This window comes from Mytilus californianus, unplaced genomic scaffold (genome assembly GCF_021869535.1).
Source record: "Mytilus californianus isolate M0D057914Y unplaced genomic scaffold, xbMytCali1.0.p SCAF_3, whole genome shotgun sequence".
Classification (NCBI taxonomy): domain Eukaryota; kingdom Metazoa; phylum Mollusca; class Bivalvia; order Mytilida; family Mytilidae; genus Mytilus; species Mytilus californianus.
The window spans coordinates 69030688-69047614 of NW_026262679.1; the positions used below are offsets into that span (position 1 = coordinate 69030688).

The window sequence follows — 16927 nt, forward strand, 5'->3', positions numbered from 1 at the left end:
TTTTGTTGTAATTTTATAGATATCATATTGTCTTCTAGACAATAACAACAGATTAGTTGTTATTTCATTTACTTTTTTGATGTTTTTTTTTTACATGTTATGTATTTGAAGATTTTTTTTCTTCAAATAATCGATCATAGATATTTTTTTATAAAACTTTTAACAATATCATTAAATTCATAACATGACGTCACAAAGTATATCGGTTTTTAGATATTCTAAAAATAACCGTGCAATATGCTTTTTGCCGTGCAATATGCTTTTTGCTATCCGCCGTTTTCTCTCTACCTTCGAAAATATAGTTTAACATGTGACTATCCCTGAACGAATCAAATTAGTTAAAATATACGAATTAATAATATTAATTTTTATCATTTTTGTTGTTGCATTTTTTGCCTGTTTTCTTGAAAACTAGAAACTCCAAAAAGGAGCAATGATTAGCAGAAAAATATCTACCAATACTTTAACGTGCCTGAAATTGTCAGTTGAAACTTAAAAGAGTTATCCTCCTTTAATGGTAATGATGAACATACAGATGAGCGACACAGACCTTTTAGAGCCTCTAGTTAATGGTCATTCCTCGTTTTTGTTTGTTATATATGTTCATTGTTATTTCTAAGCTGAAAACTGTTTTAACATTACTTAATATAGAAAAAATAATTATCCCAATCACTTACCAAAACGAAACGGTCGCCAATCTTTCGGCAAGTTCAAAGAACCGACAAGGGTTACCTGATTATTTGAGAACAAATGAAAGTACTGATGGAAATGTATGAAGTTATTAAGTATTGGAAAGAAAAACCAAGAAACAGTTTTAGTGATAGGGCAGAGGGGCGTAAGATGTGTGGAAATAATTATCATGATCAGTTGGGGAAAAAACTTATACAGCACGATAGACAATTTTATTGGTTCAATCAGGATTTGTTAAGCGAAGAAGACATGCACTAAGAGTGTGAAACTAACTGTTAAGCTGTTAAAAAGACGAAGAATAGACAAAAGATACTGTATCACAATTAGAAATTACCATATCTTATACATTGATAAACTGGAATACTCGTTTAATGGAACATTTCTTCGACATAGGACTTGTTATTGGTATCATAGATTGTAGTTTTATTATTGAAGAATTTCCTGGTATGATTCCTGAAAACTGCCATATTAAGAAATCATTAATTTCGGAATTATTTGATAATACGAAGGATAAAGGCATTCTAATTTATTTGTTATCTGTCAACAATCTTCTATTTACAGGTAATATGGCTTGGTCCTTCGGGAATGCCGTTAACGATTGGCCGAAATCGAATTACGACGGATAAGAGAATTTCTCTAGAACAACCGTATAGTGTTGATTGGAATTTACATATACGACATGTCAAGCCGAGCGATGCTGGCGAGTATATATGCAAAGTAGATACAAAGCCACCACAAACAAAAAGAGTCAACCTGCAAATAAAGGGTACACAAATTAATATTAATGATTTTTAAAATCGTATTGCCTTATAAAACTTCAGTCAACAAACTTTGATGAAAAATGTTAAATTCTTATTTAAACAGTTAATAATGACTTAGTATGATTTTTTCTCTGTAGCAATGTTTTTAATTTGACACTAAAGATTAGAGGAAATTTGATAATCCTTATTATCTACAGATACATATAATCCTTATTATCTACATATACATATACGTATTGTTAGACAGTCTTATTTTACTGTAGTTAATATGAATATAAGATGATGTGGTATGATTACCAATGAGACAACTACGAATCATACCAAAAACCAAAGAACAAAAACGATGTGAACAACTTGAGGTCACTATACGGCATTCAACAATGAGCACGCCCATATCTAAAAATAAACTATAAAGATACTGCTAGAAGCGTACGAAATGGTCAATACTATCATACACTTTTGTGGTCATGGAATCATTACTTTTTAATCGTATAAGGGATGAGTTGTTCTAGATTTTTTGTATTTCCAACTTTATTCTGACTCATACAAAGAGATACGGTTTAAATTTTTACTAAAAGTGTTGACATAAAGTGCATATGTTCAGACGTTATGTATATGTAGATAATCTGTCAAAAGTCAGCGGATATTGAGAGTAGTTGCAATAATAATAATTGACAATGTCTAGAAGCAAACAATTTACATAAAGTCTTTCATGTAACAACATTCCAGCTAGACGTGTCTGCTATAATACCTAATTAACTTCAACTTTAGATATCACTTTCGTATTTTCAACAGTTTTATATCTAAAAGCCATGTAATTATATTAACTCTAAAGGAATCTGTTATTCCGTTCGATTAGAAAGAGAGAGCTTATTTTGGTCATACAGTGTAAAAATTAACAGTTAAGCCTCAATTTGTATACGGTGTTGCCTTTAATGAAAGCCTTGCATAGTTTCATACATACTTCTCTTCTTGTCAAAGTTTTACAAGTGCTGCCTACGGAAGCATAACAAAATTATGAAGGATCTTATTGATTGTAGCGTGTTTCAAGAGTGACTTTCATGGGAGCAGAAATTGACAGAACGATAGTATATATGTCTGTACATTATTTTACCAAAAAGGAGAAATTTTTATTTTCTTCAAAATTTGTAATATACATGTATGTAATAACTACAACAATCCTTATGCACAAATCCCAAGTAATTGCACACATTAATACGTTGCCTTTTTTTCTGAAAATATGGATGAGTTACTTTTAATTAAACTTTGATTAAACCAAGAGCAAGTAAAGCGGACTTTGAATATTATCAGTATAATCCATGCCGAGTTCATAATAAAAAACTATTGTAAGATTGATTACTTCTAAAGCCTCAACTGATAATGCTGATTTGAAAATCCAAATATTTCTCAATATCAGAGTATCACTGGACTTATTTATGACACAAAATAGATCATATAATGGACAGATATAAAGTGTTGTTTCAGATTACACTTTTCACTTTTTCATTCAGTATGCACATTTTATTGACGAAAAAAATCATTTATCCCTGTACGAAAGTTGATACTTTCTTTCAAAATCATCTGATGATATATGATAAGTTAAACATAAATCCAATTGTTTAAAATTTCGCGTATTGCCATTTACGTACATTTATATTAAACCATAAGGATGGCTTTATAAATTGTCCAGACAATCTTAAAGTATAGTGGCAACTTCATTCACGTTCGACTGGGGACGTGATAAAATTGAGACACATGCGCATGTTAAATAATATTTCAGTAACTCTACATAAAGGGTTTTTCATATACCATTTTAAGGTAACCCTTTTTAACTTGTTAAACATAATTTTATGTTCCTCTTCCAGTTACTAGCATCATTTTCTGCTGATTAACCCTATATGAGTACAGAGTTTGTGGATTGGTACAAAAGTCTGTTGTAGAGAACACTAGTGCATTGTTACATAATAATAATAATAATAATAATTATAATAATAATAGTAATGAGAAATTATTTATTTAAAGAGGGTAACTCAATAAGAACTAGTCTAACTGTCATTGAGGCCCTCAAACACAATACATGTATACAGTTTACATTCATAAATCAAAATACAATGAATGATTGATATATATATATATATATATATGTCTGAAAATCAAACCCAACAGTGTTAGAATTAGATTTTTATGCTGACAAATGTTTGTCCCTCAACGGGATTTGAACTCACACCTTTGATATACTACAGCACCAATCGTTCAGCCTCATGTCCAGCACTCTAGACCACTCTTATATATATATAAAACAATCATTCATTTACTGAATGGCAACAATTAATAATAGAATTTCAAGAAAATGATTGTAACAATGTTTCTTGAATAATTCCACATTGCGACAATTTTTTTTTATTGTGAATGGTAAATCATTCCATACCTTGGTTGCAGAATAATGAAAAGATTTTTTTTTATAAAAATTAGTATTTGGTCTTTGAACAAAAAGATCGTTATTAGAGACAGATCGTAAGTTGTAGTGTTGAACATCATTATTAATTAGCATTGACAAGTTATCAGGTATTAGTCCATTTACAATTTTATACATTAGAATTGATTGTTGTTATTTCACTCTTTCTGTAAACTATTAAGTATGTACAATTGCTGATGGTTTTAAGACCAAAATTGTATTTCTTACCGTTTAAATATAGATTATAAAATGCACAACATATTCAGACTGCATGAAGGCGTTTGTATCTTCCAATTATGCTAAATTTGAATAGTTTAGGTAACCATTTTCATTAAGGATGAATGTGTAGGTTTTAAAATTATCTGCATGAATGATTTCTGCGAATGTTTGACATGTATATTCAAACTGTAGGCGTACAAGAATAGAAAATGTATGCTAATAATTTAAATCTTGCTTCAGGATTATTCAATTTGTCTGTGCATTTCTCTAGGTCACGAGTTGTGTAATCGTACAAAAATTAAGGTTATCACTCTTTCAAGCGAAGATGGCATTGCATGCGTTCTGTTAAGATAATTTTTCTTTGTATTCTCTCTTATAATTTTGGTTTCCTCACTGTTGGTATCGGCGTACTTGGTTAAGGTTATTCCAGAAAAGTGAACAGTGCAATATCACAAACGTTTTCTTTTCTATTTTCCCCCTTTTTTAAACTTAAAGATTTAACAAAAATGTTTCATCTAGATTATTAGAGCAGACATCCAATGTTGAACGACTCGAAAGCTACGACGGATTCATGTTACTTGTATTATTGAAACAAAATGATCGAATTTGGTATTTTAAAATTGACAACAATAACAAAACTTCTCGGAACTCAATGTTCTCGACAGCTGGACCAATGTACGATAAAATCATGTTTGTCGATTTTGCTTGGGTGATCTTTTGATTGCCTATGTGATAATAGAATGCATCTTTTCATCAGCGATCTGATGGCTCAATATTCAAATTGGGCTTTTCATCTTGGTGACACTAATCATTATTCAGGATCGATGTACATAGTAAGAAACGACAGGTCACTCTTCTCAAATGCATAAATGACGGAGATAAATTTACTTTTTGCTTTCGCAATCAATATTTTCTCGTTATTCAGTGATATATTCTTTCAATCCTCAATTTCGAGATCTGTCATATTAAGAACGCTACACGTGTTGAATTCCCATGGGCAGTATATTCGTTTCTGTTTTCTGTAAAAGTGCATCTCTTGAACGACTTTCATGGCAAAGCTCAATGATGCAAATGTTTTTAAATTGCTTATCATGTATTTCTATGCAACTGTAAATGCTATTTAATTTACAATGAAGGGAAGAGCTTGTCACTGATTTCTAATAAACTAATACATACCCAGATAATCCAAGTATAGTTGGGTTTTTTATTGAACAACCAGTGTGTATTGATTCTTTGTTAACCAAAACAATTAAAAGAACGTCCGATTCTTACGTAGATCGATTAGGAAAATTTATTTAATGTTTAAATTTTGCTTAAATAAGAATTTAATCTAACGATGGTGGTGACCACGTTGCGGTTACAACTTGAATCCATAATAAATGTGATCTCCAATTTCTTGTAAGTGGTCGATTCAATATCGTTTCTAAAAGTCACGCATGTATACAATGAGATTTTGGATATACGACAATAAAACAGCAAAACCAAAAGACAATAATGGTTTAATACTCAATAATTATTTTTTTACAAACACACAAACACTTATCACTATGATCAAAAGGTGCATCAAAACTTTCCGAACACTAAGAGAGCCCAGGATACCAATAAAGAAAACGTTTTAAAGTTAAAGTATTACTACACAAAAATTAAAGTATTACTACACAAAAATTAAAGTATTACTACACAAAAAGCCAGTTTGATTAAAACCAAGAAAGTGATATCCAAAATAACGGAACTTGAGTGCGATATGGTTTTAATCAGATTGGACAAAACTCAGTCTTGTTATGGTCAGATGTCAATTTCCCTTGGTGGTCACTGAAGCTCTATTAGAAATAGCTATATCCAGATTGAACGTTTGTAAATAACCGTATAAAAGTCTGTCGCGGCAATATTAGATAATTTAATATCTACTTGTAAATTATTGAATAGAATCGATTGCTTTTGTCAATACCAAGTGGCATATTAGGATTGTAGTAGTAATGGCATGGGTGGTATACACATGCGTATGTCAATGAATAAGCCATTTTTACTCGGATTTGAAATCAACGTCATTTGATTGAAAAAAAATGTATGAAATATCGAAATAAATCTCATTTCATTTTAGACTATATTAGTACGTCAGTTTTGGTAAGTTGTGCAAGAAAAAAACCAAAGTGCACTTATTTGTGTAAGATTTCCGCGACCTACCGAATAAGACATTTCACCGGGTTTGTACTTACATGAGCAACACGACGGGTACCACATGTGGAAGCAGGATCTGCTTACCCGTCTGGAGCACATGAGATTACCCCCGGTATTTGGTGAGGTTCGTGGTGCTCGGTATTTTATTTTTTATGTTGTGCTTTGTAGACTTGTTTATCCTTCGATCGTTTTTATACAACCGCAAACTTTGTATACTAGTAATGGTACGACTTCGCTCGTCGTCGTCGTTCAAGATGGATTTAAACTTTCTCATATATTTCTTCTTACAACGTCAAGTGTATATCCACTCTAATTGAATCAATAAACATCATTACAAAGGTAACGCAGGTTCACAACTATTTTCATTTCGAATATTGCAACGAAGAGAATGATAGATCAATAGAAGCAGTTCTGGGTAAAAGTTGCATATTGATATCAGCATTTATATATTTCAGTTGCACCTACAATTAATCATGCGCTTTCAACAAAGGATCCCCTTTCGGTAGTAGAAGGAGAAAAAGTTACACTTGTCTGCAAAGTATCAGCATTACCCGCCGCAAGTGTGATGTGGTTTTATATTCACCCTAAAAGACCGGATGATAAGGAGCGTAAGTTTAATGTTAATTATACGGCGCATAAGCACAAAGCTGTCCCGTTCCGATTTCAGTGAAAAAGGCACAAAAGCACGAATCTTTCACAATTATTTCCACTATTGGATTTATTTTCAAATTTACTAGAATGCATGCACCAATATCAATACACAATCTGATTGGTCGACGAAACGTCATCAATTCTTTAGTTGTGGCATAGCTCCTTTTCTCTCTCAATCAGACATTACAAGTGCAGATTATAATGGACGACAAACACATGAACATACAAAGAAGAAAGAAAAAGAAAATTTAAAAGTTATAAGGAATAAGATGAGTATCGGTTTGATCAAATAAATTACCTTATACACTCACATTTGCATAAAATTTCCCAAACCATGTCAATGAACATAGTTCAAACAATGGTAAAACAATAAACATAATAATCTTATCAAAATTTAAAAGCTGAAAATTTATGTTACAAAAATATTTCAACGTGTATAAGTGGATCAATATATATGAGCTTATCGCACTATATATTTGCATTAGGCAGTCATACAAGGTTTTGCATATTGAATTAAAATTATGTTTTTTTTTTTTAAATACGTGAATGTGTATTATCCTTAATGCTTAATCATTTAATACTTTCTTTTTCAGAGCCTAATTTTCCAGCCTCTGTTACTGGAGAAACCATAACAATCCACGATATATCCAAAGAGCAAGCTGGTATTTATGAATGCCTTGCATTTAATGGTGTCCCTCCTACATCAACCAAAAACATTACAGTTAATGTTGAATGTAAGTATACTTTCTAGTGTATTTACCTTTTTGGTATTTGATCGTTCAAAAATATAAGAAAAAATAGTGCAACGGTCGATTGCAAGTGCATTTCAGTCTTCTATACAATGAGTCTTTTGTAGACGAAACGTGCGTCTTGAATACACAATTTTAAGTCCGGTATCTATGATGAGTTTATCATTAAGATACGACACATCGTCTGTTTCACTTTCATCGATTTTGAAGCTTTAAACATTCCGAGGTTGATTTTTGGTTTATTTGGATAAAAAACCTTTTCAATTGAATGATAATTTGCTGTCATTATTTTTCCAGGAATATATCGACAAAGGTTTTACTCAAATGCTGTTGTTTGTTTAACGTCAAGGGCAAATGTTTATTATATTTAGAGGATACCAGTTATTGAATCTAGAAGGTGGATAGATCGGTTGGGAAGTGGATAATTTCGACTACAAGTTGAAATAGAGGCCTTATTTAAAAGTAGTCAACTACTACTCCCACTTACAATGTACGAGTTGTTGTTCACACATTCTCCCCAATGAAAGTAAGGGAGCTACCATTTGATTTTTAGATTTTTCAAATTTCATCCTAACCCCCAACACTCCCCCCCCCCCCCCCATAAAAATCAAGTGGTAGCTCCCTAACTCTGTAAATTTCGTGTGTCCGAAGCGCTTTTCTAGATTTGCCTTCATCGGGAACGCTCAAACCTAAACATATAAAGCCAGAGATGTATAAATACCGTTAGAAACTTTATAAGAATAGCAAAATTCACCAAAGGTCACCTTTCCTGAGGGTGTTGAAACATTGGTTTCTTAATACTTTCTTAATTAATTAACTAGAATTTAAAAAAAAAACACACATATATTATAAATTATGTTATTACCGAAACACTGACTACTGACCTGTTGATTACACTTGTACAGAATCAGACTGGGAGTGACTGCGTGTTTAAATCCTAGATAGCCAACGAATGCCCTTCACAGCGGATTTTATTGCAGATACAAGTAGTAAGAACTCTAGTTAATCAAATGTCTGTGAACACTGCTTTCATTCATTTTTTCGTCAGATACTAAAGTTTACATTTATTTTGACTTTATGAATAATTCCGACTGTAGATGCCAGATCTCTTAGCTTGTCCTTCTAAGCATTAAGCTACAAGATATCGTTCAAATCAACAACGCATTAAATTAAAGTAAACCAAATAAAGCAAAATACACACATTGCTGTTCTGTACATTTTATGTCCACAGAACATCAGAATATCCGGCAAGGGTTCGAATTGGTGCGTTAAATGCGTTAAAAAATACATCTATATATATACTAACAAGCATTTCAATAACCGTTTAAATGACACAAATGAATATTTGCAGCATTGTTTTTGTGCAGAAGACAATGACATGTACATCACATGTTCCTCTTTAAAAAATCAAATGGTTGTCAGAAGTATACATATATGGTCACCTTACACTGCCTCGTATAGATTAAGTGACAAGTTCATACCCGTTAAAGAAGCATTGAATCAATTCTTTAAGTCTTTAGGTAGTCTGTTGAAAGTCAAAATTTCTGCTTCTGTTTAGCATTGTCCTAATTGTCCGTCCTTCGTCCCGGATGACTCGTACCGACAGTTCGAATCCAATTCCCTTTTTTAACATCCTTAATCTTTGAGATTAGGACAATATTTTTTGGTAATTACAATCAATCAAACGCAAATTATGAAGCAACATATTGCAAATCTTTTTTTAAAGTTTTCAATACCTACCTCAACGTTATTTATGATTACTTTGAAGATTATGAATCGATCATGGATAATCTAATTTTAAAATCGATTTTGTATTTCTCTTAAAATAACTCTTTCACTCTTTTATATTTTAGTTAAACCGATTGTATCTACAAACTATAAACAAATTCAACAATTAAGGGGTAAAGATACTATTCTGGAATGTCTTATCAGGGCATATCCACCGGAAATAGCAATATGGAAAAGGGGAAATAAGGAGATAGAAGAAGGAGAGCGAGACTGGAAATACTCTCCAACATTATACAAAAGAAGTGAATCAGAATTCGTTTTAAGTTTACAAATATATTCGTTAGAAGCTGATGATTTCGGAAATTATACATGTGAAGCCAGCAATCAACATGGAACATCTTCTGTATCAGTTTTTGTTGAAGGTAAGACTAACAATTAAAAATTTGGAGGCCATGTGGTGGTGGCCATGTGTTCATCATCGACAATCTTCTATCAATTTTGCTTAGGAGAGAACATTTTATACGAATAACGTAGATAGAGAAATTATAAACGTAAATGAGACAGGTCTTCAGTAAAACGATTCAAAGCTTTGTAATACAAATGTATTTGTATTAGTTCGGCAATTCTTTAATATATTCGTGTTCTTCAATTAGGCTTTAATTTAAGTTGTTTATAAAGCATTTATTCCTCTGTTTGTCACTATGGAACCCTTTTATAGTTCAAGATACATACTGATACTATAAACAATGAAATCGCTTATAAATTTTACAGGTATTCGGCGTTTTTGTGTGGGTAAAGAGATTTTTGAATGGATATTGAGTAAATAATAAATATCTGTAATACAGAGAATAGCAGGCGGTTTTTGTTTTACTTATTATCATTGTAACCCTTTCAAGACACACAAGATTTTACATAAGTTTTATCTCTTCTGAAGAATAAAGTGCTTTTGTATTTACCTATGAAAATCATTGCTTTATCTCATTTCATTTTCTTCTTTTAAGAATTGGTAATAAAGCCATCGACAACAACTACCACTACCACTTCTACAACTACGAAAATAGTCACAACATCAACATCCACGATGCCAATTACATCGTCAGTTACAAATAGGACATTATCGTCAATTCGGACAACACCAAATCAAATTAAAACCACAACACAGAAAGGTGTGATTATCGATGATGGGGATTCTTCAAATGGCGATAAGGACCCCGGATATAATGTGCTTACAACGGCTGTTTATCCAATTTCACCTGCTGAACAAGGTAAACGCATTGTTGTTGTTTCAAAACAGTTCGATATCTTGTTTTTTTGTGCGAAAAGTCCATCTTTAAAGTCGTAAATGTTTTGAACTATCATTTATACATTTAATATCAATGCCCTTTTCAAGCAAAGCAGGAGATATAGAATTTAAAAGCAAAGTGTGTCCCTATTTTTTCGGTTAAGGTAGCTGGGGTGTCTAAATGTTCAACAATTGATTTTCTTACACTTCTGTAAAAGACTTCTGGGTGAATTTACTTTCAAATTTCAATATAAAACTGGGGGTCCCGGTCATTGTTTCTTCGTTAAAATACTTTGAAATCAACGAAAATTTTAAATACACTTTAATATTTTGATAGTTTAATCTTCAAATTTCAAGTTTTAGATGACTATGTTGTATATTGTATGATACTTGGTAAAATATTTTTAAACCAAAAAGTATTTTTGCAACATACCCAGAATGGATGCTCAGAAAAAGACACCTGATCTACCTTTAATATGATGTATAATTCCAAGCTTCACTCAAAATACTTTTTTTCAACATATCTTTATATTTTATTATTAATTAACTGATTACTGATACATTGAAAGTGGTAATCTTTTGACGAATTGCATATAGTACTCTTGTCTATTGTTGAAGACCATAGAAAATTATATAGACCTCTAGGTGTCTTTTGATTGTTTTTATCGTTAGGTAACTGTCACGGTGACGTTTACAAACATCTCTTTTTAATGAATAATAGCAGTTATTGAGGCATTCAGTTTGAATAATTGAACATTTATAATGACTATTTATATTGGTGTATCAGCCGTTATGGATTATTGTTCGATCACTAATCTAATGAAACATTTGATGTCCCAGGCATTTTCATTTCATATTTTTTTGTTACATTGACCAATAAGAGATGCACAGGCAAACAAGAAACGTTTTACACTACTTTTAATGTTAGAAAAATTAGGTTAACTGATATTGATTATGAATAAAATGGGTGGCATACGTCAAAACGTCAGTGAGACAGCTACTTTGTAACATGAGTTACTAAACCTAACCTGAGTAAGGCATTCAGCAGAGGACAAGCCACCATGTCGTTCGACAAATTTAAAATAACACCGAATATAAACAAGTTCTGAATAAATTTAACATGACGACCAAATATAGACTTGTAAAAATTTTCAATCATAGCCAAACTCTTAAACAGACTTGCACAGTTACTTTGAATGGGCAAATAAATACGTGGCGGATAAGGAAAAGTTTACGCATCCCTCCCATTTTACCTTGATTGGTTAAAGAGGTTAAAGAATATCTATTTTGTCCTAATTGTAATTCAGAGGTATCATTTCATACTAGTACAAATACAAATACTGTTCTACAAATATAGTCTAGTTATCTCGAGAAATACACGGAATTGGCGTTCTTAATCAGTTGCCATTTCACAAAAAAATGTTTGATTGGATATTTATCGTGATGCATCAGGATAAAATATAGGAACTTTATTGCAGGATTGTTTTTTTTTTTTCGAAAATGAGTTACTGCGCTTTAATGATCAAGTGTTAACTAATTTTACGTCAAGTGTGTAGTCAAGTCACTGTTTCGAATTCTAATGCGTTCTGGGTAAAATTTTATAATCCGATGATACACAAAAACGTTGCGATTCCTTCGAGTCATATTGAATTGCGTATCGTCATTCACGTTCTGGGATACGAACAAAGATATAAACCACAACCCTTAAGATTCGTAAATAGAGAATTGCTGCAGAACTTTCTGTTTTATTGGCTATAATGATGATTTGCACTGTCACCTTATTAGTTCTGACGATCTCGGTTTTTTTTTCGTTTTTTTTAATTTTTTTTTTAATATTTACAGATTGTTAATTAAATATCCGGTATGTTTTTGAAACAATAGATACCAAAGTCAAAGAAGATGTCAAAAACAAATCTTAACACATTGTGTTCTATTTTCAGATCCAAGAAACAGAGGAAACTGTTTAAATTGGAAATTGTCGGGACTTGCAGTTCTAGTTTTATCACTAATTATAATGTGACATGATCTATGATGAATTTTGTCTCTTTTGCGCAAGTGCTACAAACTTTCTAGTCAGTTGATAATGATATTGTACATTTACGAAACAGTGTATGCTTAAGTCTATGTTCTGTATAAGCAAATGTTCTGATGAGTCATAGTGTCAGTATTATGGAGGACACAAGGTGTTCTTTTAATTTATTATCTTTTTTCATTCTAACGTTCTGTGTACATGTAAATAAAGAAAAGATCTGAAAATTATAATTTGTTTACTGAAGTGTAGATGTTTTTTGTTCAAAGAGAGAATTTTTCTGTCGAAATCCACGTAAAACAGTAAATCTATATTTATTTGTAAGCGTAGGCTTTATTTGTCATGTTACTTAAAGGTATTTTGTCAAAACTGAGACTTATTTTAACCTAAAATAAATGTTGTTTTGACAATGAGTGTAAGATAGTAGTCGACGATTTTTGTAGGACTTCTTTGAGAAATGGAAAATAAAAGTCAATTTATTAGTCTATATGATAACTTAATTATATATAAATGACTAAACTACATGTAGGTGGAAAAATGACCCTTGAAGCAGTACATTTAACATGATAACGCTTCCTATTTTAGAGTTCGAAACCGGACTTAATGTTAGATATGAAATGATTTACATATAAAAGGTGAATAGATCAAACCATAAATGAAAGTATGTAACATTTAACAGATATACTCGGGGTTCTATGTACTTAACAGAGAGGACATAAACAATACTCGTTTATTTTATTTGTAATTTATATTTTTGTAAATTGTATGAATAAATTTGCTTATATTGTTTTAAATACATATTAGTAAATTGTTCTATATCATTTATCACAAATAAATACACTTCCATAAATCCATGTCAAACTTCCTGTAAATTTGAATAACTATCTCGACGATAAGATATATGGGTAAACGGAAAAAAAGTCACAGTCATTTTTTTTATTATTATCTATTTATTTATTCAATTGCAATAAACACAAAAAAAACAATAAGTGTTTAAAACATTCTCTTTATTTATGAAATTCCCTTATCTGGTCTCCAATGGACTGATTTATTTCAGTGTCCTGATTATCTATGGCATACAAAAATGATACAAGATGATTGTACAAGCTAATAAACAATGTGCTATAATATATATGTTTTCTTTTGTGCCAAATAATGGTAATAATCAAACGTTGTATGTTTATATGTAAAGATGTGAATGTGTATGATGTAAATATATGTTTTTACTGTATGTAAATGTTACATGAATAAACTGTCGCCAAGTATACTGTTTTTTTTTTCCTTTTTGAAAAAATTACTTTCAGTATATCAATCAGAAGAATTCAGAACAATGTAAAGTTTTATGTGAAAATATCGATTTTATAGCTGTTTGATTTGAAGTCTCTGAATTATATTCAATTGACAACTAAAGTTGTATTACTTTTAAAAAATTATCTGCTCGGGGGTTGCTTAGATGACTATGTAACTAAGGGACAGAGTATAGGTTTTAACTGGGTTTTTCAATGTAAAACAAACTGGTTATTAATTTTGGGTAGTGCGGTGGATGGGTGGATGGGTGGACGGATCTTCGGCTCCAGCTGTTTCCGCGTAATTCAACCAATGATTTCCAAATTTTAGTGTGTGATGACAAAATTGAGATCAAGTTCGAAAGTGACGATTTTTACACTTTTGCCGTTCTAGATTAGTGATATATGGTTCAACTTTGTTTGGAAATGACACTCAGTTATATCGTTTCTGTGCAATAACGTGAGAACCGCAGGGGCGGATCCAGGATTTTGGAAAGGGGGGGCGTAGTATTAAAGGTCGCCGAGCGGAGCGAGGCGAAAATTTTTTTTGGACCTTTTTTGGCTAAAAAACATAAATTAAGTGTAAAATGCATTTTATAGTTAAAGTGTAGGGGTTGGACATTTTTGGTGCCGTATTCTCTCTATTAATTGTCTATTATAAAATGATTGGATGGATCCAAAGCTATGTACTAATTAATATATTTGATGTGGGATTTGTCAGTAAAAAATGGACATGGAAAATTCTCGTTTGTTGTATGGTTAGTTAGCATAACCTCACAGATTTCTTGTTGTAAACAAGATATACGGCTATTCAATAAAATTTACAATACGACCCACACGAAGAAAGACAAACAAGCAATTTTTATCCAAATATTTGGTTGAAATGTTTCAACCAACAAGGGAAGTGAGGGGTTCCAAATCAACCAAATGCTACGAATGAGTCGGAAATGACAATGAAGTTGTGAATGACGGTCGACACATGGAGACTTAAAGGCCACACTCAGCAGGCAGGTTGCAGTTGGGCCTTGAAAAAAGTATTCAATATATCAGTTCGGCAAAAAGACACTCCGGTCAGATATGGGATTCACATGCAACACCCCCCCCCCCCCCCCCCCCCCCCCAAAAAAAAGAAAATTACGCCCGTTTCAGTTTATTCATCATGTTCATTTAATGCTAAATAATTTTGTTGAAAATATTTTTTTCTAATAGCAAAAAAGTGGACAAGATTATTGTTTTCAATCCAGATACGGTTTAAGGCATAAATCAGGGTCAGAATTTTTTCTCTAAAATATCTCAGATTGCCCCCTCAAATCGAATGGCCCGTACCTTAGACTTTAAATCTATATCTAGAGCTTACTGACTGGGGATCGCTATTCAGCAATGTTATTAATGGGTTGGGGCGTGTTGGGTTAAACATGTTTTCGTAGGTTAATTATATTGCTGTGGAACTTTTTTTTTCATGAGAGTGTAATAGAGTATTACTTTCTGTTGGGTGGAATTGTGAAATAGAAGTCAATACGTTATTGCTCAATACTTTGTCGCTTTGAAGGCGTCATGCTTGTCACCCTCAGCCTAAGCAATGTGTTACTGTAATTTATATTTCAAAATGACTGAGACAGAGTGACGTTTTTTTCGACGTGCTGGTCAACTCCACCGTAGCGAATCACATAACTTTGACATAATCAATAATATATTACAGTAAATACGAGCGAAAAATATATTTATAAGTAAAGAATTGTCGCATAAAAATTAAATACACGGGAAATGGCAAAGTTCGCGAAGTCTAGTCTGATTAATCATTTTACAAAAAAAAAAAAAAAAAAGTGCAAGCAAAGGGGGGGCGTACGCCCCCTACGCCCCCCTCTGGATCCGCCACTGGAACCGTTTCACCAGTGCTTTCTAGATTTGAATATGTTGTTACTGATAACAAAATAGAGGTCAAGTTCGATACAGACGATTTTCACGTTTGCATTTTCGGAGTTATGGTCCTTCGTTGATTGCAAAGATGAACTTTGAGACGATTCCTTGCAGTAACTCGAGAACGTTTTCATCTATAGATACGCGATTCCAGTGTTTCTCGTGACAATATGAAGGTCAAGATAGGTTTTGACGTTTGCTGTTATGAAGTAATGACCCTTGCATTGATTACTATCATTTTACAGCTTTTTGTTGAGAAACGTTTGATTATGTATAATTGTTTTGTATTATAAATAAAAAGGATTTGATTACTATCATTTTACAGCTTTTCGTTGAGAAATGTTTGAATATGTATAATTGTTTTGTATAATACATAAAAAAAATAACAGGAATTGACTAAAATATTGGACAGCACTACCACCCGACTCCTCCGACAAAAACAGACGAATAAACAAGGAAAACAACAACAGCACATGGTTCAGATAGCACAATATTGACAATGCAACACAAATCGGCCGTAAAATTGTAATCTTTATTCACATTTTACTTCTATTTTAGTAAAAATTCCTTCGCCACACCTTATCGCAAGACCAAGACTGCCATATTGTTTGTGATTTGTCTATGTGATATGACAGGGAAATTAAAAATTTTTGTGATATAAAATTCAAATTATTATGCCAAGCTTTTGTTAAACTTATAGAAATTATAAAAAATTTACTTTTTTATTCTGTGTAGAAACTAAAGTTGATGTTGTTGGTCTACAAGTATTTATGTTTCTAAAACTATTAGAAATCGAAAATTTAACCAAAAGGACATTATGTGGTATAGCCATGATTGTTGCGAAAATTATGTATATGCATGTTTTGCTGTTGAAATGAGGACATTTAATCCAAAATATTGTGTAGGTAAAGTGTCACTCCCACTGCGCGTTAAAGAATTCTTGTATTACTTTTTGAGGGTACCGTAGATGGTTTGTTTAAGA

At 31.9% G+C, this 16927-nt stretch overlaps 1 protein-coding gene across 1 annotated transcript in view; it reads left to right on the forward strand.

Moving 5' to 3' along the window:
• LOC127733143 (limbic system-associated membrane protein-like) overlaps positions 1-14007 on the forward strand; it is a 31309-nt gene extending 17302 nt beyond the window's left edge. Inside the window, exons 3-8 of the mRNA XM_052242472.1 lie at positions 1252-1456; positions 6759-6911; positions 7548-7688; positions 9557-9853; positions 10433-10696; positions 12654-14007. Of these exons, the coding sequence (XP_052098432.1) occupies positions 1252-1456; positions 6759-6911; positions 7548-7688; positions 9557-9853; positions 10433-10696; positions 12654-12733 (1140 nt within the window). The 3' untranslated portion in view covers positions 12734-14007. The remainder of the gene's footprint in view (positions 1-1251; positions 1457-6758; positions 6912-7547; positions 7689-9556; positions 9854-10432; positions 10697-12653) is intronic.
• Positions 14008-16927: the final 2920 nt, after the last annotated feature.